Below are 23,788 nucleotides of genomic sequence, written 5' to 3'. Positions count from 1 at the left end.
GTGAAATTAAGAAACAGCTGGACACAGCAAAGGCTGTGGGGTCTGACAACATCCTGACTGAGTGCTGAAGACTTGTGCTCCAGAAATAGCTGCGCATCCAGCCAAGCTGTTCCCGTGCAGATATGACACTGGCACCTACCTGACAAAGTGGAAGATTGCCCGGCAATGTCAGGTCCACAAAAAGCAGAGCGAATCCAAATTGGCCAATTATCATCCTATCATTTTATTCTCAGTCATCAGAAAAATGCAGCTCATAATGTCAAGCAGAATTCCCCGCCCCCCACCCCCCCACTTGGAACAAAACCATTAGGTCACTGAATATTTGAGAATTAAGAACTTGCCAAGATATTTGATATAACATGCACAGTAAAACACATCAAGGCTTCCCAAAGGTCCTGGGATATTTGTGAGTGAGCTCTGTCATTTCGAAACTCACCAGTCCCATCATCAATGAGAGGTCTTGTTTGTGGTGATAATTGGCCCAGTGTGCTCTCCATAAACAAGCTTAGTCATGGTTGTGTTTCTCTTTGCACTGCCTACCAAAATAAATATTTATTTGTTATCTGGCGGGATTTCAGACTTAAACAGGGAAAAGTTCTTAACGTAATTTAATTTGATGTTGAGTGCAGTTTTTAAATATAATTGACGGCTGGCAAGGTTTGTAAATATTTATGCAGGATCCAAATTATTGGTTGTTTCGGACTGATTGAAGTGTAGTCATTGTTATAGGACGCACAGCAGCCAATTTGCACACAGCAAGATCCAAAGAAATGAAGCAGTGAGGTGAATGATCAGTTAAACGTTGCGACGTGGCTGTGGGGATAGGTAATAGTGGACTCCACCCTTAGCTGAAGATGTATGCCATCTCACTGCCCAAAGCTAAAATGTACTTATTACTTTCTGAAGAAGAAAGACCCTCACAGTTCTACTGAGAGGGTCAGGTTGCACTGGTCTGGAGTCTGGTCCTGATAGTAAAGTTTCAATATTAATCTATCTTGTGTCTTTACTTCCTAACAGCCAATTAGTGACATGTGACGGACAGTTCTGTGCTTGGCCTTGTTTTCACACTTCTTCATTGACTGCCCTATCCCATGTTTGTAATTTCAAAAACTCCACAAATCTAGAAAATCCTCATAACCGACCATTTGTGCATTTTTATTGCTGAGACTTTGGCTATCTGAGCCCTAAGGTCCAGAATTTTCTTCTAAAACTTTCTGACTTCCAACTCTTTCTTCCTTTAAGTTATTTCTAAAATACCATATCCATTATAATATATGTACACAAATTCCCACAGCTACTATGACAATACTTTCTCTTGCCCTACTGTCTGGATTCCATTCCAATCTCCTAGTTCCTTTGACTCTGTTGCATCTGCTTTTACAGTGAGATTATCACACCAGGGTGTTTACAATGTCTTCTTTTTTTTTTCTTAACTGTGGCCCCCCCTGTGTTAATTGCATATCCTCGTTTCTCCTGCCTATCTGCTTTCCACCCAACCAGAACAAAAAATACTGTTTTTCTTTGTCCTTACCTTCCTCCCACCAGCCTCCATATTCAGTAGATCATCCTTCATATTTTATGTTTCCATCATCAGACACACCTTCCACTCTGCTCCACTCCACCCTGCTCCTCACAGCACTTGACATGCATCCAGAGGTGGTGCAACACCCCATTCACCTCTTCCCCTTTCACCATCCAGTGATCCAATCAGTCCTTGCAGTTAGGCAGCGACTGGAAGTCAATTTTTTCGACAATTTCTAAAGCACTTAAAATTAATTTACAACCTAACAAATTAACTGTGCTTTTTGGAATAATTCCTCAAAATACCCATGGTATCTCTGTGTCTGACCAACATGTTATTGCATTTGTTACATTGATAGCTAGGAGGGCCATTTTGTTGAAGTGGAAGGATACATCAGCTCCCATTTTGTCACAATGGTTCTCTCAAGTGATGCTATGTCTTAGTTTGGAGAAAATTAGAAGTTGAACTTTTGAACCTATGTTTGATTTTGAGAAAAGATGGGGTTCATTTGCTCGTTATTATCATTTGAGTTAATTGATAGATTTCCTCCACGATCTGATTGTAAATTTTTGGTACATTTTTTTCTTGTTGGAGGTTTGATGTTTATCTTTAGAAGCTTTTTGTATGACGCATGGCTCTGGGGTTGAACACCTAATGGGTTCTCCCCCCACTTATTCTTGCTTAGTAGGGTTTTTATTTAATCACCGAAATTTCTTCAATCTTTAAAATAATGTTTTTTTTTCTTGAGACATTGTAAGTGTTGCTTACTTCGATGTACTCGTGTTAATTTTGGAATAATAATAAAAAGATTTGAAAAGAAAGGTTAGGCAGCGATTTGCTTGAACTTCTTATTCTTTGCATGTGGTGCTCACAATGTCACCTCCTCTTCCTCAGAGAGGCCAAACGCAGAGTGGGTGAACATTTTGCAGAACCCCTCTGTTCACTCCACCAGAGTATTCCTAGGTTTGCTCTCACCCAACTCTCCATCTCACTCTCACCTCTCTGCTATTTCAACAATGATAGCTGAAGTTCAAGGACTAGCACTTCAACATCCATCTGGAAAGCTGCAGCTCTTGGGACCCTGTTTTGACTGTAACAATTTCAGGCAACTGTCCTACTTGCTTCATGAAGGTGGCTGTCCCTCTCTGGATCCTTTCGTTTCTATTTTCTGTCTCCAACTGCCTGTTCTTAAATAGTCATTGCTTTGACAACTTGGGTCTGCACTCTATCACAAGCATTCCCTTTATTCTCTCCACACTTCCCTGAATCTGATGAAGGTCCTTCACTGGAAACACTGACTCTTGTTTCCCTTCCCACAGATGCTGCCTAATGAGTGGTTCCAGCATCTTATCTTTTACTTCAGATTTCCAGCATCTGCAGTTTTCTCCCCAAAGTACTACATCTTTAGACATATTCTGATATCTTTTTATGCATTTTCCCCTCATTGATATGCCACGTAAATGAAACTCGTTTTTAAGTATGGAGATAGCTCGTACAAGCATGTTGGTTTGAATGGCTTGCTTCTGTGTTGTACGATTTTGGTGGTGTTGTACGTTAAGTGGTCAACAGAACCCCACCTCCAGAATAAGTTCAATTCTTAGCAGGACATACTGTAAAACCTAGAGCATAGTTCAGCACAGCACTGCACAGTACAGACCCTTCTGCCCACAATACTGTACTGACCTTTTAATCTTAATCTGAAGTTATTTATAATTTGTTCTGAAGGCTGTTATGTGGTGATCATAAACTATGCCTCATATATTTTTTGGCAACTGTCCTACGGAGCATTAGTATGAAACAGCATGTTTTTAAATGTGCTTTTCTGCACTTAACAATAAATAAGCTGAACTGTGAACCCACATTGGTTTTGAGACCAGTGACATTCGACCCCCGAAATCCACTGACTGTGATGTTACAGTGAATCAGCAAATTACCGTTTATCTCAAGCACTGAAGTTGCATGAAGTTGAAGGTGCACGGTTTAAGGAGGAAGCATATGTAACATAGGTTAAAATGAAAGATTAGCTTTATTAAAGATGAAAGATCGTCTTGTTTTTCACGTACATTGAAGCATACAATGAAATGCATTGTTTGTGCCATTGACCAACACAGTCCGTGGATGTGCTGGCGACAGCCCACGTGTGCTGCCATGCTTCCAGTGCCAACATAGTCTGCCCACAAAGAATGTGGGAGGGAACAGGAGGACCCAGAGGAAGCCCCTGTGGTCACAGAGGGTACGTACAAACACCTATGCATATTGGCAGGAATTGAACCCCAGTCTCACAGCTGGCACTGTAAAACATTATGCGAACCGCTACACCAGCATGCCGCCCAGGCGTTGACACACTGACGGGGGGAATGTATTGACCTGATGATACAATGAACATAGAGAAGTAGATAGTGAAATCTGGAACCACATTGAGGAACTCAATGGTTTGAGCAACATCGGGGTGGGTGGTGCAGTTGGGGGGGGGGGGTTAGGAATTGTCGAGATTTCAAGTCGAAACCCTATATTGAGAAAAATATGTCCTGTTTGTATTTATTGTATGTAGAGCACTACAGCACAGGAACAGGCCCTTCAACTCATCATGTCTGTTCTGACCATGATGCCAATTTAAACTGCACGTGCTCTACATTCTCCTCTTCTCTGCCTGTTTATGTGTCTGTCTAAATGCCTTTTAAATGTTGCTCTTGTATCTGCTTGCCCTGGAAACATGTTCTAGACCTCTCTGTGTGAAAAATAAACTTGCTTTGCAAATCCCTTTTAAATTTCCCCCCTCTCACCTGAAAGCTCTGACTTCTAGTATTTGAATATTATGAATCAAATACAATACTGTGCAAAAATCTTAGGCACATATATATAGCTAGGGTGCCTAAGACTTTTGCACAGTACTGTAGTAATTTTATGTATTGCACTGTACTGCTGCTGCAAATAGAAACAAATTTCATAACATGTAGGTGATAAACCTGATTCTGATATGTGTCTCTGTTGTAGACTGAAAGTGGGAAGGGGACAGAGAGAGTGCAGTCATGGTTGGGAAAACGGAGAGAGAGAGAGAGAGGGGAGGGAGCAGAAAACACCAGAGAAGCTTCTGTAATGATCAATAAACCAATTGTTTGGAATCATATGACCTTGCCTGGTGTCTCAGGGCTGGGTACATCTGCACCCACGCCACCCCTTGCCATTCCCAACATCCTTTTACAAACTTGCTCTCCACTTCACGTTGACAAATACAGTACTATGCAATTGTCTTAGGCATCCTAGCCATATATGTGTGCCCAAGTCTTTTGCACAGTACTGTATATTTTTGGAAAAAGCTCCTTGGCATATTTTTGGATCTTAACAGATTTTTCCTCCTAGTTCCTCCTCAATTAGACTGGCATTTGAATTCACAGGGACTGTTTTGTAAGTTAATCACTGTGTAACTAGCAGCTTCTGTCACTATTGAATTTAGTTTTGTAAAGGCTGGCAGCATATGTAAAATTCAAACTGTAACTGTTTGAATGTTACTGCAGAGACTGATTGCACACTTCAGACCGAACAGTGCTGGAGAAGCTGTGTAGCAGAGCAGATCTTGAAGCTAATCGCTGCCTGCCTCTATAGAACTTTCTGTGGTACTGTTTTGTGTCCTTAATTCCTCAAGCAATACCTTCAAAAACAGATTGGCTGGACCTGACCTTGTTGCTGACTGTGCAATTAGTGCTGCTTACTCAATATTGTAGCAGCAACTGCAGTTAAAAGATCTGATGACAGTCCAGATTAGTTAAGACTATTTGGATAACATCAAGTGCAGCTATAATGGGTCGAATGGCCCTCAATTTGTGTGGGTAGAGCTCCTGTGTTGTGAGGTTCAGAGATTTTCCACAACATGTTCTGTTTTCTCAGCAGACCTTACCCTCTGTGTATTAGCACTGCCAGCTGATGGTCAAGATCAGAAAAAAAATCAGTTTTGTGTTTTGAAAACCTTAACCAATGTAAAAGCTCGATCACAAAGAGCAGGGTTGGAGGAGCTGGGGGGGTGGGGGTGGTGGTTGATGTTTTTCAGTCTGGTTCTGAGAGCTGTTGGGGGAAGGGAAGCGGGGTTCAAGCTGAAGAAAGACAGCCGAACCTTTGTGAGTCACACTGCCTCTTGTTGAACAAGATGAGAGATGACTGGGCTGTGACCAGCAGATTTATCTCATCACTGTTTTAATCCTGTGCTGGTTGAGAATGCCAAAGACATGAGTGCACTTTACTCGAATTAGGAGACAAAATAATAGAGCAATTAAAACGACTATTTGCTAATTTCCTCCAATTCCTCCCAGACCCAGTTTATACATTAATTGTAGTTGGGGTAGACTTTCAGCAGGAACTGCTGCCATCTGCAGGAATTACTTGTGAATGACACAGACAAACGAGGCACAAGAGACTGCAGAACCCAGAATCTAGAGCAACCCACAAAACCGCTGGTGGAACTCAGCATGTCAAGTGAAGAGTCTTGATCAGAGATGCAACTATCCGTTTCCCTCCATAGATGTTGCCCGACCTGCAGAGTTCTTCCAGCATTGTGAGCATTACTTTAATACCTTAACCTGCAGGCAGTGTGCTGTCTGCAGGTTGCTATTCAGATTGAAGACATCACATTTGAAAGTTACAGAATTAATTTATTTATTGTGGAAGATTTTGAGTTGGCGTGATCAGAACCAAGTAGGAAGCTGATCTGCTGCAGAATTGATCCGCTGGCTTCAGCCCTCTCTCCAACTGAGCAGGTAGACCTGCTAACCTGTGGGAGGGACTGGTGGCTCAGATCCTTCTGCAGCCCTCCTCAGGAGATGTCATACCTCTGCCCTGAACTGTTCTTTCATTGAGGGTTGGCCCCCTACTCCCCACTGTTCCAACATCTGCCCTCTCTCTACACCTGTGTTACCCCTCACTCCATCACTATTTTCATATCGCCATATGACCTCCCCTATCTCCCTCTACACTCCAAGATCTCACCTTCTTCCAGTTCTAGCCACCTGGGTATCCCTGTCGATCATTTCTCCATCATTGGTATCTGTGCCTTTAATTACCCCAGCCCGATCTCTGGAATTACTCCCTAAACTCCTCCACCTCCCTTCCTTTAAGAGTATGCATTTCATTGATAAATGATATAGGCTTCAGGCCCTGTTTCCCTAATGTGCTCAGCATCACAGTTTGTTTGCTGGAAATGCTGTGGTTGCTCCTTCTGGCCAGGTCTTTATCTCCCTTTCAACTAGTTTAGCTAGTTTAATCAGTGGTCAGAATGCAGGAATTAGTAGTCAGAGAATCCGAGGTGAAGACAAGAGTCACTTTGTATACTCTAGGGATGTTAGTATAAACCAGGTCTAATGTGTTCTCATTTCTGGTAGCAAGGTTAACATGCTGATGGAATTTAGACAGGACTAATTTTTTTTATGGTACTCATCTTGTCAGACTGCATCTATAGGAAGAGAAACAAAGTTGGTGTTTCAGATCAAAGACCTTTCATCAGTACTGGCAAGGAGATGAAAGAAGCTTGTAAATCTTCAGCACAAGGGGTGTTTTTGCCTAACAGGTTACAACTGGGGGTGACCATGGAGTAAACTGTAAACAATGTTATCCGGTCAAAGAGTAAATGGGAGCAGTTGGCGAGATTGACAGCATAGAAGAATTGTGAATTGAAGAGCCAAGCCCAGCAAGTCGGGTTGGTCATGTCCCCTATTCCCAGAGGAATAGGGGGTGGAGGGGGAAAACAAACTGAGCCAGTATCTCAGGTGGACAACTGATTCTGATAGACATCAAGTTTCCTGTAGTTGTGGAATTCAATATTGAGGCTGCAACATGCCCAGACAAAAGATGAGGTACTGTCCCTCAAGTTGGTCTTGAGTCTCTGCATCATGTAGGGGGCTGCCAAATGGTCAAAGTGGGAGTGGGAAGGAGAATTAGAGTGGCGGGCAGTGGCAGACCTGACCTTCCCTGAGGACTGAACACAGATGTTCTGTAATGTGACCATCCAACTTGCATGTGGCTTCTCTAAAGTTAAGGAGACCACATATGATCATTGAGTGCACTACACCAGACTGGAAGAAGTGCAAATGAATCACTGCTTCACCTGGAAAGACTGTTCGGGTCCCTGGGTGGTGGGAAGAGAAAGGACAGGTGTTACATCACCTGTGGTTGCAAGGTAAAGTGAGATAAGAAGCGGGTTGATTATTGGGAATGGACCAGGGAATCACAAAGGGAACAGTCCCTGCAAAATGCCAGAAGGGGAGATAAGGGGAAGGTGTGACAGGTGGAGGAGTCTCTTTGAAGGTGACAGATATTGTGGAGAATGATCTGTTGATCTCAAGAGAGGGAATGGATTCAAAGGAGAAGAGTTCAATGTGAGAGTAAGTAAAATTGGGCAAATGAGTGAGTTGGTGGAGGGGAACTGGTTGGGCCTCTGCTCCTGGGAGAGGAAAAGGGTCTTCTTGTAGGGATGGGATGGAGATTTAAAGAGAATTGGATATCCATGATGAAGGTGGGTCAAGGAATTGTAAAAGGTCGAAGGGGTGGGGGGCACTGGAAGTGTCACCAATATAAGTGAGAAAGGATTGGATCAGAGGAGAACTAGTAGAGTGAAGGAGGGAAGAAATGAGTAGGACCAGGCTGAAATGAAGTGTCTGCCTGTGGCTTTTGGGCAGGAGATAGAAAGAAGCATACTCCGTGGAGCTGGGGCACAATAAAAAGTTAGACAGCACAAGTACCAAGGCAATTCTTCTTGACAGTAGGATCAAATTTGTACATATGGAGTGAACTCAAGGCAATGAGATGTTTGTAACTTGCTCAGACTGTATAACCTATTCAAAAAGTTGATGTGCTCTTTGTTTCCAGTACAAGCTCCAAGTGTTGACCCAGCTGGCAGCGGAGCTGAATAAATACATGCCGGAAAAGGTGCTAGAGGACACTGGCAACACCATAATATCACCCATGCCTGGAACAATTGTCAGTATAAACGTAGCAGTTGGAGATGAGGTAAGGTTATTGTTATATTTGCTGCTATGACTGTCTTTGTTATGCATTCAAATTGAGCCACACAGAGTAAAGATACTTACTTTTGAGTTCTGCTTTTGAATGAATTCATATTCAGCATTTCTTGCATCCTTTCAACCAGTTTACACTTATAAACTGTCTTAAACCTATTAGTCTGGGTGATAGTATATGCCAATCAGCAGAAGAAAGCAATATATCATATGGCAAGAACGGTCTGTTTCACTGCTAACAGGAGAAGATTTAAATAGCTTACTCTAGCAAACAGTCTACAGAGTCTATTTAAACAAAGCACTGCGAAATACAGTGTACAGAATCTATTGAAATAGTGTTCCAACAGTCTGCACAGTCTATTTAAACAGCATACTTCAGCAAATAATCTAAAACAGTATTGGCTGAATAGTAAACAACAGGAATTCTGCAGATGCTGGAAATTCAAGCAACACACATAAAAGTTGCTGGTGAACGCAGCAGGCCAGGCAGCTTCTCCAGGAAGAGGCGCAGTCGACGCTTCAGTCCGAGACCCTTCGTCAGGACTAACTGGAGGCCGAGGCTCCATCCCTCCCCCTCCTGTCTTCTCCTATCATTTTGGATCTCCCCCTCCCCCTCCAGCTTTCAAATCCCTTACTCACTCTTCCTTCAGTTGGTCCTGACGAAGGGTCTCGGCCTGAAACGTCGACTGCGCCTCTTCCTGGAGATGCTGCCTGGCCTGCTGCGTTCACCAGCAACTTTGATGTGTGTTGTTTGGCTGAATAGTAGTTTTTGTGGAAGGTTTGAAGTGGAATCCTGCGGGTGCAAAAAAGTCAAGATGAAAGATACATCACTGTAAGACAACCTGCTCTGAAAGCATGAGTGATTTAGCAGGCAGGTCCAGCAAACGGTTATGAAGGCCAACAACATTTCAGCCATTGTCGCAAACAGTTTGGAAGTGAGGGTGGGGGGATGGGCATTTGTTAGCAGTGTACCTCAGTAAGAGCAAGGCATGGTTTTGGTCTCTTTAACTGAAAAAGGATGATATGGTAGCACCACCTCACTTTTTTTTAATATACAGTATTTGTGGTTTTTGCACATTTTTTAATCTAGTCAATATATGAATAGTGTAATTTATTTATTTATTATTATTTTATTTAATTTTTTTTCTTCTTCTATATTATGTATTGCTTTGAACTGCTGCTGCTAAGTTAACAAATTTTACGTCACATGCCGCTGATAATAAACCTGATTCCGATTCTGAAGGCAGCTTGAAGCAGATTCACCCAGCTAATTCCTGGGATGAGTGAGTTGTTTCCCAGAGAGGCCAGACAGGTGGGGTCTGTAGTTCTTGGTGTTCAGACGAATTAGTGGTGTTCTCATTGAAACATATAAGATCCTAATGAGGCTTGACAGGGTAAATGTTAAGATGTTTCCATTAGTGGGAAAGTCTTGACCGAAGGAGTACAGTTACAAGAGAAGGGCCTGATCATTTAAGACTGAGATGGGAAGAAGTTTCATAAACGATGATGAATCTCAGGAATTCTCGGCAATAGAAAGTTGTGGACGCTGGAGTATTGGAAATGTTTAAAGTGAGGATAGATGTATTTTTTGAAAGATCAGTAAACTGAGGACGATGGAAAGCTGGTGCAGAAGAGGAGTTGAGCGAAGATGGTGGGGCAGGATTGAGGGGCCTGTGGTCTACCTCTGTTTATCTTTTTCTGTGTTCTTGTGAACTCTGGGGCAAGAGGAGGTTGAGCAAACAGGATGGGTTCACCTGTTGTCACCTGGTACCATATCCTGACAGAAGGGGAAAATGGAGTAAAGCAGAGGGGCTAAACACAAAATATGAGCAGTGAAGAGCCTAATTTGAACAGGCTTGTTTATAGAAATTGAACAAATTTCTAGCAGAAAATGTTTTCAATATCTGGTGATGAAAATCATACAGACAGCACTGCTAATTTTGCCTCTTTCTCTTGCTGTGGTTTAATTGAGCACTTTTCTCTGGTGCAGTGGATTCTTATAAAATTGTACTATCACAGGGCTTAAATTGTGTTGCATAGCTACAGAGCAAGTTAAACACTGGAGTGAAAGAGAGGATGGAGTTGTTGGAACATCAAATTGCAGTCTGTGGGTGTCTCAATAATAGACTTAGCTGGGAGATGAGATACGGGGATGAACAGCAGTTTTCAAGCACACCAATTGATGAGACGGCAACCTCTATTTTCTTTTTACACAACAAAGCCATTGAGGTGTGCTGTGTTCTCGCCATTTGGAGAGAGCAGAGTTCCAGGTGTGTAGAGAGCTGCCACGATATTCCTCCAGCGGTGGATGAGTTGAGTTGATAGGATGATCAGACCAGCCATGGGGCTATAATGAGGGTTCTTTTATTGAGTTAAAAGGAAAGAAGATGAGATTTTCATGACCACAGGGCATGCACAAATGCTTTACAGCTTCCTGGTGTGGTCATTGTTCTAACATAGCAAGCACAGTAGCCAATTTATGCACAACAGGCTCCCACATCCTGACTGGCTGCATCACTGCCTGGTATGGGAACTGTAATCGCAGGACTCTGCAGAGAGTGGTGTGGACAGCCCAGCGCATCTGTAGTTGTAAACATCCTACTCGTCAGGACATTTACAAAGACAGGTGTGTAAAAAGGGCCTGAAGGATCATTGGGGACCTGAATCACTCCAACTACAAACTCTTCCAGCTGCTACTATCCGGTAAATGGTACCGCAGCATAAAAGCCAGGGCCAACGGGCTCCGAGACAGCTTCTTGCACCAGGCCATCAGACTGATTAATTCATGCTGACACAATTGTATTTCTTTTTTATATTGACTGTCTTGTTGTACATACTATTTATTATAAATTACTATAAATTGCACATTGTACATTTAGAGGCATAACAAAGATTTTTACTCATGTATATGAAGAATGTAAGTAATAAAGTCAATTCAATTCAGTTCACAAACACAGATGATTTATAAACTGAGGGTTAAGTATTGGGTAGAACAACAGGTAACTCCCATGCTCTTCATTGAGACCATATGGTGGGATCCTTTACCTGAGAGTGTGGACAAGACCTTGATCTCTTTTTGTACTGTGCTGCCGTCAGTCTAGGGTATTGCAGTGAATCTTCTGACATTGAGGTTGAACCTCCAACCTTCCAATCCAGAGTGGAGAGTATCAGTCACCGAGCCACAGCTGACACTCAGCACTCTGCCAAGCTCTTTTGAAGAACCTCTGTACTTTAATCATTGTCCATGTGCCACAGTGTGAATCTGCCTTCTCCAGGTGACTTCATTTTGCATTAATGTACCTTGTCCATTCAGGCAAACACAGAATTACAGCACATTTGATCTTGTGCAAAAGTACGATCCTGCAAAAGCCCTCCGTTTTGGAAATGGGTTTAACTGCTCCACAGATTGTGTTTTACCACAGGCATGAGTTAGGACATGAAATCAGAAATAATTACAGTGGATTCCAATTAATTGGGCCATTGGTTAATCGGGGCAGCCATTTATTTGGGACAATTCTTAAAGAACAAAAGTTAAATTGAGAAAATATCTGGGATTCCCTTCGTGTAATTGGGACAATATGCTGCTTAATTGGGGCAGGGGACTTTTGCTGAAGTTTCTTACCAGTGACAGTCGCATGCTCTTGCGCAGCCATTAGACATTACACCGTGCTTAGAGTGAACCGTTTTTAAATAGCATCAGCTGCACATGTTTGTGTTCAAAAAATAGTGATTTTTGTCACTAATAGTTGGAGAGAAATAAGTGGTAAGACAATTTGAAACTGTTTGCTCACCACCGTTTCAAGTATTCAGGCTTGGAGGTGCCAGAAATGGCCAGGAGTGAAAATGAAATGATTTCACTACTTCAACAAGTTAGGAATCACAGAGGTATCGACAATCATCTTGAATGTTACAGTGAAAATGAAAATTTGGAGGATGCAATCATCGAAAGCATTGCATGAAGGCAGTCCATTATCTGCACTAGGTGTCTGTGCTTATTTGGTTCAAAGAAGATGGCAGATTAATTCCTCTGTCAATAACTATAATACACAGTTTTATAGTATTGTAGAGGTATTGGCAATATTATAATTTGTTCTGCATTTCATTTAAATACATAAATTATTACTCAGTTAAACAGTGGTCTTTTTTATACCTTTTAACTATTTCCATGAAACTTTGGGTAATAGGGGCAGCCGTTTTAATTGGGCCAAAATGTGCAGGTCCCGATGTATCTTAGTTAACTGGAATCCACTGTATTTCACATTTGATACCTAACTTTCTACTCTGCATTATACATCATTGGCTTGGCTTTTCTACTGTCTCATTAACTTGCACAGTTACCAGATTTTTATATGGAGACTGCTGGTAAAGATAATTACCTGAGGAAGTCACTTTTATTGATCAAGTGGAATTTAACAGTGGAAATTTGTTTCATTTTAAGCTGCCAAAGAATTTCTAAGCAATTTCAGGGACATGAATTGGAATTAGAAACAGGTTTATTATCACTGTCGTATATGACATGAAACTTGTTGGTTTGCAGCAGCAGCAGTACAGTGCAAAGACATAAAATTACTATAAATTACAAAATAAATGCAAATAAAAAAATGAGATTAAATGTTAGTTTGGGTTGAATGGCAGATATCAGGTTCAAATGTTACAGTGGTCACAGTGCTCTATTGGATGCCCAGTTACATCCATGTGACCAGTTAACCTACTAACCCCATACCTCTTTGGAATGTGGGAGGAAACCGGAGCACCTGGAGGAAACCCACATGGTTATGGAGTGAATATACAAGCTCCTTACAGACAGCAACAGTATTGAACCCGTGTGGCTGGAGCTGTAATAGCATTACAAAAGGGACGGGTTGCACCTTAACAGACGGGGGACTAGCATTCTGGCAGGCAGGTTTGCCACTGCTACATGCGTGTGTTTAAACTAAATAGTGGGGGCGGGGGGAGGAGACGAAATATAGGGATGGAGTTAAAGGGAAAGAGAGAATAAGGAAAGTTAAGAAAGACAACAGAATCAATGGGACAGAAAGCTCAGGAAGGGGAGAATAAGGAAAGTTAAGAAAGACAACAGAATTAATGGGACAGAAAGCTCAGGAAGTGATTGGAGAGTATGGCCAAGTGCAATAGGAATCGATGTGAAAGGTGAGGGGAGTAATGGATTAAAAGTATTATATATGAATGCACGAAGTATAAGAAATAAAGTGGATGAGCTTGAGGCTCAGTTGGAAAGTGGCAAGTATGATGTTGTAGGAATAACAGAGATATGGCTGCAAGAGGACCAGGGCTGGGAAATGAATATTCAAGGGTCTACGTCCTATCGACAGGACAGACAGGTGGGCAGAGGGGGTGGGGTGGCTCTGTTGGTGAGGAATGATATTCAGTCCCTTGCGAGAGGCGACATAGAATCAGGAGATGTAGAGTCAGTATGGATAGAACTGAGAAATTGTAAGGGCAAAAAGACCCTGATGGGAGTTATCTACAGGCCCCCAAACAGTAGCCTGGATATAGAGTGCAATTTGAATCAAGAGTTAAAATTGGCATGTCGCAGAGCTAGTGCTATGGTTGTTATGGGGGATTTTAACTTGCAGGTAGACTGGGAAAATCAGGTAGGTACTGGACCCCAAGAAAGGGAGTTTGTGGAATGCCTCCGAGATGGATTCTTAGAGCAGCTTGTACTGGAACCTACCAGGGAGAAGGCAATTCTGGATTTAGTGTTGTGTAATGAACCAGATTTGATAAGGGAACTCGAGGTAAAGGAGCCATTAGGAGTTAGTGACCATAATATGATAAGTTTTAAACTACAATTTGAGAGGGAGAAGGGAAAATCAGAAGTGTCAGTATTGCAGTTGAACAAAGGGGACTATGGAGCCATGAGGGAGGAGCTGGCCAAAGTTGACTGGAAAGATACCCTAACAGGGATGACAGTGGAACAACAATGGCAAGTGTTTCTGGGAATAATACAGAAGGTGCAGGATCAGTTCATTCCAAAGAGGAAAAAAGATTCTAAGGTGAGTAAGGGGTGACCGTGGCTGACAAGGGAAGTCAAGGACAGTATAAAAATAAAAGAGAAGTATAACATAGCAAAGATGAGCGGGAAGCCAGAGGATTGGGAAACTTTTAAAGAGCAACAGAGGATAACTAAAAAGGCAATACGGGGAGAAAAGATGAGATACGAAGGCAAGCTAGCCAAGAATATAAAGGAGGATAGTAAAAGCTTCTTTAGGTATGTGAAGAGGAAAAAATTAGTTAAGACCAGAGTTGGGCCCTTGAAGACAGAAACGGGTGAATTTATTATGGGGAACAAGGAAATGGCAGACGAGTTGAACAGGTACTTTGGATCTGTCTTCACTAGGGAAGACACAAACAATCTCCCAGATGTAATAGTGGCTGGAGGACCTAGGGTAACGGAGGAACTGAAGGAGATTCACATTAGGCAGAAAATGGTGTTGGATAGACTGATGGGACTGAAAGCTGATAAATCCCTAGGGCCTGATGGTCTGCACCCCAGGGTACTTAAGGAGGTGGCTCTAGAAATCGTGGATGCATTGGTAATTATTTTCCAATGTTCTATAGATTCAGGATCAGTTCCTGAGGACTGGAGGGTAGCTAATGTTATCCCACTTTTTAAGAAAGGAGGGAGAGAGAAAACAGGGAATTATAGACCAGTTAGCCTGACATCAGTGCGGGGGAAGATGCTGGAGTCAATTATAAAGGATGAAATAGCAGCACATTTTGATAGCAGTAACAGGATCGATCCGAGTCAGCATGGATTTACAAAGGGGAAATCATGCTTGACTAATCTTCTGGAATTTTTTGAGAATGTAACTATGAAAATGGGCAAGGGAGAGCCAGTGGATGCAGTGTACCTGGACTTTCAGAAAGCCTTTGATAAGGTCCCACATAGGAGATTAGTGGGCAAAATTAGAGCACATGGTATTGGGGGTAGGGTACTGACATGGATAGAAAATTGGTTGGCAGACAGGAAACAAAGAGTAGGGGTTAACGGGTCCCTTTCAGAATGGCAGGCAGTGACTAGTGGGGTACCGCAAGGCTCGGTGCTGGGACCGCAGCTATTTACAATATATATTAATGATTTAGATGAAGGGATTAAAAGTAACATTAGCAAATTTGCAGATGACACAAAGCTGGGTGGCAGTGTGAAATGTGCAGAGGATGTTGAGATAATGCAGGATGACTTGGACAGGTTGGGTGAGTGGGCAGATGCAGTTTAATGTGGATAAATGTGAGGTTATCCACTTTGGTGGCAAGAACAGGAAGGCAGATTACTATTTGAATGGTGTCAAGTTAAGAAAAGGGGAAGTACAACGAGATCTAGGTGTCCTTGTTCATCAGTCACTGAAAATAAGCATGCAGGTACAGCAGGCAGTGAAGAAAGCTAATGGCATGTTGGCCTTCATAACAAGGGGAGTTGAGTATAGGAGTAAAGAGGTCCTTCTGCAGTTGTACAGGGCCCTGGTGAGACCACACGTGGAGTATTGTGTACAGTTTTGGTCTCCAAATTTGAGGAAGGACATTCTTGCTATTGAGGGAGTGCAGCGGAGGTTCACGAGGTTAATTCCCGGGATGGCAGGACTGTCATATGTTGAAAGATTGGAGTGACTGGGATTGTATGCACTGGAATTTAGAAGGGTGAGAGGGGATCTGATTGAAACATATAAGATTATTAAGGGATTGGACACACTAGAGGCAGGAAACATGTTCCCGATGTTGGGGGAGTCCAGAACTAGAGGCCACAATTTGAGAATAGGGGGTAGGCCATTTTGAACGGAGTTGAGGAAAAACTTTTTCACCTGGAGAGTTGTGGATAAGTGGAATGCTCTGCCTCAGAAGGCAGTGAAGGCCAATTCTCTGGATGCTTTCAAGAAAGAGTTGGATAGAGCTCTTAATGATAGTGGAGTCAAGGGATATGGGGAGAAGGCAGGAACGGGGTACTGATTGTGGATGATCAGCCATGATCACAGTGAATGGCGGTGCTGGCTCGAAGGGTCGAATGGCCTACTCCTGCGCCTATTGTCTATTGTTATGCTGACAACTACGCTACCATGCCGCCCCAAAGTGAACAAGATTGTTTTGTAAAGGACGATGCTGTGTATAGTCCCCTTCATACGTCAAGGAATGGTGAAACACATATTGTGTTTTTTTTTAATGTAAAGAGAACAAAACGCTGCCTGGCTGCTCCTGGAGAAACACGCTGAAGTGAGACGAGGTTGGTAATGGATGAGCTCTCTTTCTTCCAGCAGCTGCTTATTCTTCATGGAAGCTTTGAGCAGTGAACGTAATCTGTACCATCGTGACCTGTACTCATTGTCAGTCTTAATTGTGTAGCCTTAATTACCAAACGCATTGGCAACATTGAAAAGGATTTAGTTAATTCCTTCCTTTTTAGCATCAAACTCTTGAATTGCGGTTGAACCTTGAGTCGGTGCCAGCTCTCTGTGCAGAGTAACAAGTGCCTCTGATTGCACAGTGGGCTTGGCAGTCAGAGGAGCCGCTGCACACCATACAGTTGCTTTGGCTGGGGATGAATAGGGAGCCTTTGCTCTGTTATCAGTAATCTACCTTCCTACATTTTCCGACTTCCTTTGAGTTTCGGCACATAGTTGGAGGAAGCCTTCCCACTTGGTTCAGCACCACAGTATGGCACAGATAACTGTTTTATTGAGAAGTAGCTCAGTGGTTGTGTGAACAGGCAACGGAAGGCAGGGGGGCTAGAACATCTGTACACCACTTTAAATAGTTGCAGAGGGTATAGACCAGCAAGGGTGAGGCCATTCAGTGTTTTGGCCTCAGAATTACAGGTAATTTACAACATAATTTGCCCATCCTAATAGCTTACATCTTGCTCTGGGTTCATTGGCTTGTAGTTCAAAGAGGCACACAGAGCAGAAACAGGCCCTTCAGCAATAAACCTATACCAACCATTAGGCAACCCTTTACACTAATTAATTGGTAGTTCACACAAAATGCTGGAACTCAGTAGGTCAGGCAGCATCATTGGAAAGGAATAAAGAGTCAGTGTACCGGGCAGAAACCCTTCATTAGTCCTGGATGAAGGATCTCGGCCCGAAACGTTGATGTTTATTCCTCTCCATAGATGCTGCCTGACCTGCTGAGTTCCTCCAGCACTTTGCGTGTGTGTGTGTGTGTTGCTCTGGATTTCCAGCATTGACAGAATCTCTTGTGTTCATTAATTGGTAAAATGTTTTTCGTGTCATATGTAGCAGGATTCAGTGAAAAGCTTTTGTTTGCATGCCATCCGGACAGGTACATTAGTACTTTAAGGTATTAAAAGGAAATCTGTCTGCAGAATGGTGTTATAGTTTCACAGAAAGTGCACTGCAGGTAGACAAATAAGGAGATTGGTTTCATTTGTCACATGTTCTTCGAAACATCAGAACATCCAGTGAAATGTGTCGTTTGCGTCAAATGACTAACAATGTCTAAAGATGTGCTGGGGTAACCCGCAAGTGTTGCCATGCTTCCAGCGCCAACATAATTACGCTTACATCTTTGCTGTACATCTAAGCTGTACATCTTTGGAATGTGGGAGGAAACTGGAGCACCCAAAGGAAGCTCACGTGGTCACAGGGAGCAAGTACAAACTCCTTACAGACAACAGTGGGAATTGAACCCTGTTCACTGGTGCTGTGGAGTGTCATACTAACCGCTGTGCTTCCTTGCTGCCCACGCACAGTCAGGAGTGGAGTGGGAGAGAACGGCGTGTAAACTCCACACAGGCTACACTGGAGTTACTGGAGCAGTGAGGCAGTGAAGCAGCGGCTCGATCGGCTGCACTACTCTGCCGGTGTGGTGATTCACCTTTAACCTATGCCCTCCAGTTTTAGACTCCCCTCCCCTGGGTAACTACTGTGTACATCCATCTTCTTTTTGCCTCCTCATGGTTTTATCTACCTCTAAGGCCAAGCCTCAGTCTCCTTCACCTCATGGAAAAGCAGCCTCAGCCTCTCCAGTCTTCTGCTATACCTCAAGCCCGCTAGTCCTGGTAACATCCCTGTGAATCTTTTCTGCATCCTCTCCAGATAGACGTCCTTCCTACAGAAATGCACGCAGTATTCCAACTGTACTCTCTCAAAATCTTGTACAGTCATAAAATTTCAGTTCTTGTACTTACTGCATTGATCAATGAAGGCATGCATGCCAGACATTCTGATCAGCACCCTGTCTATCTGTGTATTTAAACATCTAGGTCTCTCTGTTCTATTCTCCAGGGTCCTGCCTTTGACTGTGTAAGTCCTGCCCTGGTTTATCTTCCCAAATTGTAGCACTTCACACTTGTCTGAGTTAAATTCCATCTGCCATTCCTTGACCCACTTTCCCAGTTGATCTAGATCCTGTTGTAACTTTAGACAACTTCCTTCAATGTCCACAATAATACCAGTTTTGGTGTCACCACAAACTTATGAACTATGCCAATGGCGTTTTAATACAAATTGTTGACATCCTGTGGACCCAGCATCAACCCCTGCAGCATACCTCTGGTCACAGGTTTCCAAGCTGAATAATAATCCTGCATTACCAGCTGTGAATTGGTGCCTGGTGTGTGTTTGGTTGACTAGCTCATCCTGGATCCCATGTGATCTTAACCTCCAGACCAGTTTACCTTGTAGGACCTTGTTAAATGCCTTGCTAAAGTCCATGTGGACCACGTCTGCTGCCCTGACTTCCTCAATCCTCTTGGTCATCTCTGCAGAAACAAGTCCTGCACACTGGGAAGTGGAAATTAAACAAAGAGTTCTGTTGATAATGTGCCACAGTACAGGCAGCACCTGAGGAGAGAGAAACAGTTAATGTTTGGACTATGAAAGTAAGCTAGCCAGTAATACTAAAGAGCATACCAAAAGTTTCTTCAGATTCGTAAATTGTAAAAGAGAGGCAAGAGTAGATATTGGACTACTGGAAAATGATGCTGGAGAGGTAGTAATGGGGGACAATGAAATGACAGATGAACTGCATCAGTCTTCTCTATGGAAGACACAAACAGTATGGTGGAAGTTCCAGGTGTCGGGGGCATGAAGTGTGTGAAGTTACCATAACTAGAGAGAAGGTTCTTGGGAAACTGTAAGGTCTGAAGGTAAATAAGTCACCTGGACCAGATGGTGCACTCCCCAGGGTTCTAAAAGAGGTGGCTGAAGAGATTGTGGAGGTATTAGTAATGATCTTTCAAGAATAACTAGGTTCTGAAGACTTGAAAATTGCAAATGTCACCCTACTCTTCAAGAAGGGGAAGAGGCAGAAGGAAGGAAACTAGAGGCCAGTTAGTCTGACCTCAGTGGTTAGGAAGATGTTAGAGTCGATTATTAAGGATGAGGTCTCTGGGTACTTGGAGGCACATGATAAAATGGGCCGGAGTCATCATGGTTACCTCAAGGGAAAATCTTGCCTGACAAATTTGTTGGAATTCTTTGAGCACCAAGCACGATAGACGAAGGAGAATCGATTGATGTGTGCTTGGATTTTCAGGAGGCCTTTGATAAGGTGCCACACATGAAGCTGCTAAACAAGCTATGAGTCGGTGTTATTACAGGAAAGATTCTAGCATGGATAAAGCAGTGGCTGATTGGCAGGAGACAAAGAGAGGGAACAAAGGGAGCCTTTTCTGGCTGGCTGTGGTGACTAGTGGTGTTCCACAGAGCTCTGTGTTGGGACTGATTCTTTTTATATCATATGTCAATGATTTGTATGATGGAATTGATGGCTTCGTTGCAAAATTTGTAAATGATATGAAGATATGAGGAGCAGGTAGTTTTGAGAAAGTAGACTACTGAAGGATTTAGACAGATTAGGAGAACGGACAAAGAAATGGCAGATGGAATACAGTTTCAGGAAATACATAGTTATGTACTTTGTTAAAAGAAATAAAAGGTCAGCTATTTTCTAAATGGAAACAAAATACAAAAAACTGAGCTGCAAAGGGACTTGTTAGTCTTTGTGCAGGATTCCCTAAAGGTTAATTTGCAGTTTGAGTCTGTGGCGAAGAAGGCAAATGCAATGTTAGCATTAATTTCAAAAGGACTAGACTATAAAAACAAGGATGTAATGTTGAATCTTTATAAAGCACTGGTGAGGTCTCACTTGGGAGTATTGTGGGCAGGTTCGGTCCCTATCTTAGAAAAGATGTGCTGGAACTGGAGAGGGTTCAAAGGAGGTTCACGAAAATGATTTCAGGATTGAAAGTTTTGTCACATGAAGAACATTTGATGGCTCTGGGCCTATATTCACTAGTATTCAGAAGATCGAGGGGTGACCTCATTAAAACCTATCAAATAGTGAAAGGCCTTGATAGAGTGAATGTGAATAGTATGTTTCCTCTGGTGGGAGAGTCTGAGATCAGAGGACACAGCCTCAGAATAGAGGGGCATCCTTTTAGAATGGAGATGAGGAGGAACCTCTTTAGCCAGAGAGTGGCGAATCAAGGGAATTATTTGCCACAGGCAGCTGTGGAGCCCAAGTTCAGTACAAGTTGTAGATCAGCAAGAGGACTTGGCTTTGTGGACACTCCTCAACCTCCTTTAGATGCCCAGGATTATTGCCACTGTGCTGTTAAGAAGGAAACTCACAATGGAAATGTCGCTGCTACCAAAGTTAAAGTCAAGTTTATTATCATATGCACAGGTACATATCTGCACAGGTATGGTATAATTACAAGCTTATTACACATAGTGTAATATAAGCAACATAACAGTTAGAGCAATCGCTTTACAGCTCCAGTGATCACCGATCAGCATTCAATTCACACTGCTGCCTGTATGTTCTCTCCGTGACTGTGTGTGTTTCCTCCAGGTGTTCTGGTTTCTCCCCACATTCCGAAGGTTAGAGTTAAGGTTGATAGGTTCAGGGCATGCTATGTTGGTGCTGGAAGTGTGGCAACACTTATGAGCTTCCCCCAACACAATCCTCGCTGATTTCGTTTGCTGCAAATTACACATTTCACTGTATGTTAAGATGTTTTAATGAACATGACAAAAAAAGCAATTTTTAAAAAAGCAAGCATAAAATAAATATAAACCCAATTTTCACAAGAAGTAACACAATTAGAACAAGAAAAAGATAAACAAAGGCTATTTTGGTGCAAAGTCAGCAAGTGGTCCTAGTGTTGCTAACTTGTAGTCATGAGTATTATGCTGGTAGGTTCAGGAATCTGATGGTTGAAGGGAAGTAGCTGCTGTTGAACCTGGTGGTGTGGGAATTTCCCTTCACCTTGTTGTTATCAGCTCTCACCTACAACACTAATCCTTCAAGGAAAGTGGATTTGAAAGCTGATTGTTGAAAGTCAACTCATGTCACTCAACAAGTATTGTCCTGCTTGGAGTGAGTAACTAAAAGAAAATTTACTGGAAACACTCATCAGGGAAAGAGAAACAGTCAATGTGACCCTTTGTTAGAACCAGGAAAGAGAGGGGTAGAAATTGGTGCTCAGTAGGAGAAACGGTGTGGCTGGGCTCAGTAGAACAAAGGTAATATCTGTGATAGGGCATCAAAATGGCTGAACGGGGGCAGTCACTGGCAATAACTTTCTTGGTCTTTGTAGTGTATAGTTCATAGTAAGGCGATGTGGCCTACTGTAGCTTATCTTTTCATTGAGTAGAACAAGACCATAAAACCATAACAACCATAAAACATAGGAGCAGAATGATGCCATTGTCTTGTTGTCTGTTCCACCATTTTACCATGGCTGATTTATTATCCCTCTCAACCACAATCTCTTGCCTTCTCCCTGTGACCTTTGATGCCCTGATTAATCAAGAAACTATCAGTTTCCACTTTAAGTATACCCAAAGATCTAGCCATCAGTGGCAATGGAATTCCACGGATTCACCACCGTCTGGCTAAAAAATTTCCTCCTCATCTGTTTTAAAATGGACGTTCCTCTATTCCGAGACTGTGCCTCTGGTCCTAGACTTTCCCCAGTATAGGAAACATTCTCTCCACATCCACTCTATCTAGGCTTTTCAACGTTCAATAGTTTTCAATGAGATTCTTCTGAACTCCATCAAGTACAGACCCAGAGCCATCAAACACTCACCATCCTTTCATTCCCGGAACCATTTTAACGAACAGCCCCTGGACCCTCTCCAATGCCAGCACATTTTTTCTTAGATAAGGGGCCCAAAACTGCTCACAATACTTCAAGAATGGTCTGACTAATGCCTTACAAAATCACAACATTACATCCTTGCTTTTATATTGTAATCCTCTCGAAATGAATGCTGACAGTGCACTTGCCTTCCTTACAATCGACTCAACCTGTAAGTTAACCTTTAGGGAATCCTGTATAAGGACAGCAAGTCCTTTTGCACTTCTGATTTTTGAATTTTCTCCCCATTTATAAAATAGTCTATGCCATTATTCCTTCTACCGAAGTGCATTTCCCTACACTGTATTTCATCTGCCACTTCTTTGCCCGTGCTCCAAATCTGTCCACATCTTTCTGCAGGCTCCCTGCTTCCTCAACACTATTTGCCCCTCAACCTATCTTTGTATTATCCATAAACCTGGCCACAAAGCCATCGATTCCGTCATCCACATTATTAACATATAAAGTGAAATGTAGCGAAACAAATGCAGACCCCTGTGGAACACCAGTAGTTGCCAACAGCCAACTTGAAAAAGCCCCCTCTATTCCCACTCTTTGTCTCTGCCAGTCAGTCAATTTCCTATACATATGAGTACATTTCCTGTAATATCATGGGCTCCTGTTTTGTTTACTAGCCTCATGTGTGGCACCTTATCAAAGGCCTTCTGAAAATCTATCCTGCTTGATATTTTCTCAAGGAATTCCAATAAATTTGTCAGGCAAGATCTCCCCTGAAGGAAAAAAGGTGACTTTGACCAATGTTATCATGTGCCCTGAAACCTTCTCCTTAATAGTGAAATCCTTACCAACCACTGAAGTCAGACTAACTGGGCTATAATTTCGTGCTTATGAAGCACGTTAATACCTACTCCTACTGGGGGATTCTGGCCTTTCATTCAAACCCCTCCTTGTATGGTTTTGTGCTATCTTCTGTCTGGCCACAAGAATTGGAATTGTTTTTATTGTTGCATGTACTGAGATACAGTGAAAAACTTGTCTTGCTACTGTTCATACAGATCAAATTATTACAACAAATCAATAACAGTAGAAGGTAAAACAAAAGAACATAGAATAAAGTGTTACGGTTACAAAGGTAGTGCAGTACAGGCAGGCAATAAGGTGCAAGGTTATAATGAGGTA

General features: G+C 42.6%; 1 protein-coding gene across 2 annotated transcripts in view; it reads left to right on the top strand.

Moving 5' to 3' along the window:
• Nucleotides 1-23,788, top strand: part of pcca (propionyl-CoA carboxylase subunit alpha) — a 489,189-nt gene that overhangs the window by 450,535 nt on the left and 14,866 nt on the right. For both annotated transcript variants that reach the window (XM_063048382.1, XM_063048383.1), the window contains exon 22: nucleotides 8,375-8,515. In XM_063048382.1, the coding sequence (XP_062904452.1) occupies nucleotides 8,375-8,515 (141 nt within the window). The remainder of the gene's footprint in view (nucleotides 1-8,374; nucleotides 8,516-23,788) is intronic.

Source organism: Mobula hypostoma, chromosome 5 (assembly GCF_963921235.1).
Source record: "Mobula hypostoma chromosome 5, sMobHyp1.1, whole genome shotgun sequence".
NCBI classification, from domain to species: Eukaryota; Metazoa; Chordata; class Chondrichthyes; order Myliobatiformes; family Myliobatidae; genus Mobula; species Mobula hypostoma.
Note: the sequence above shows the minus strand (reverse complement) of the source record. Positions and strands in the feature narration are given on the sequence as shown.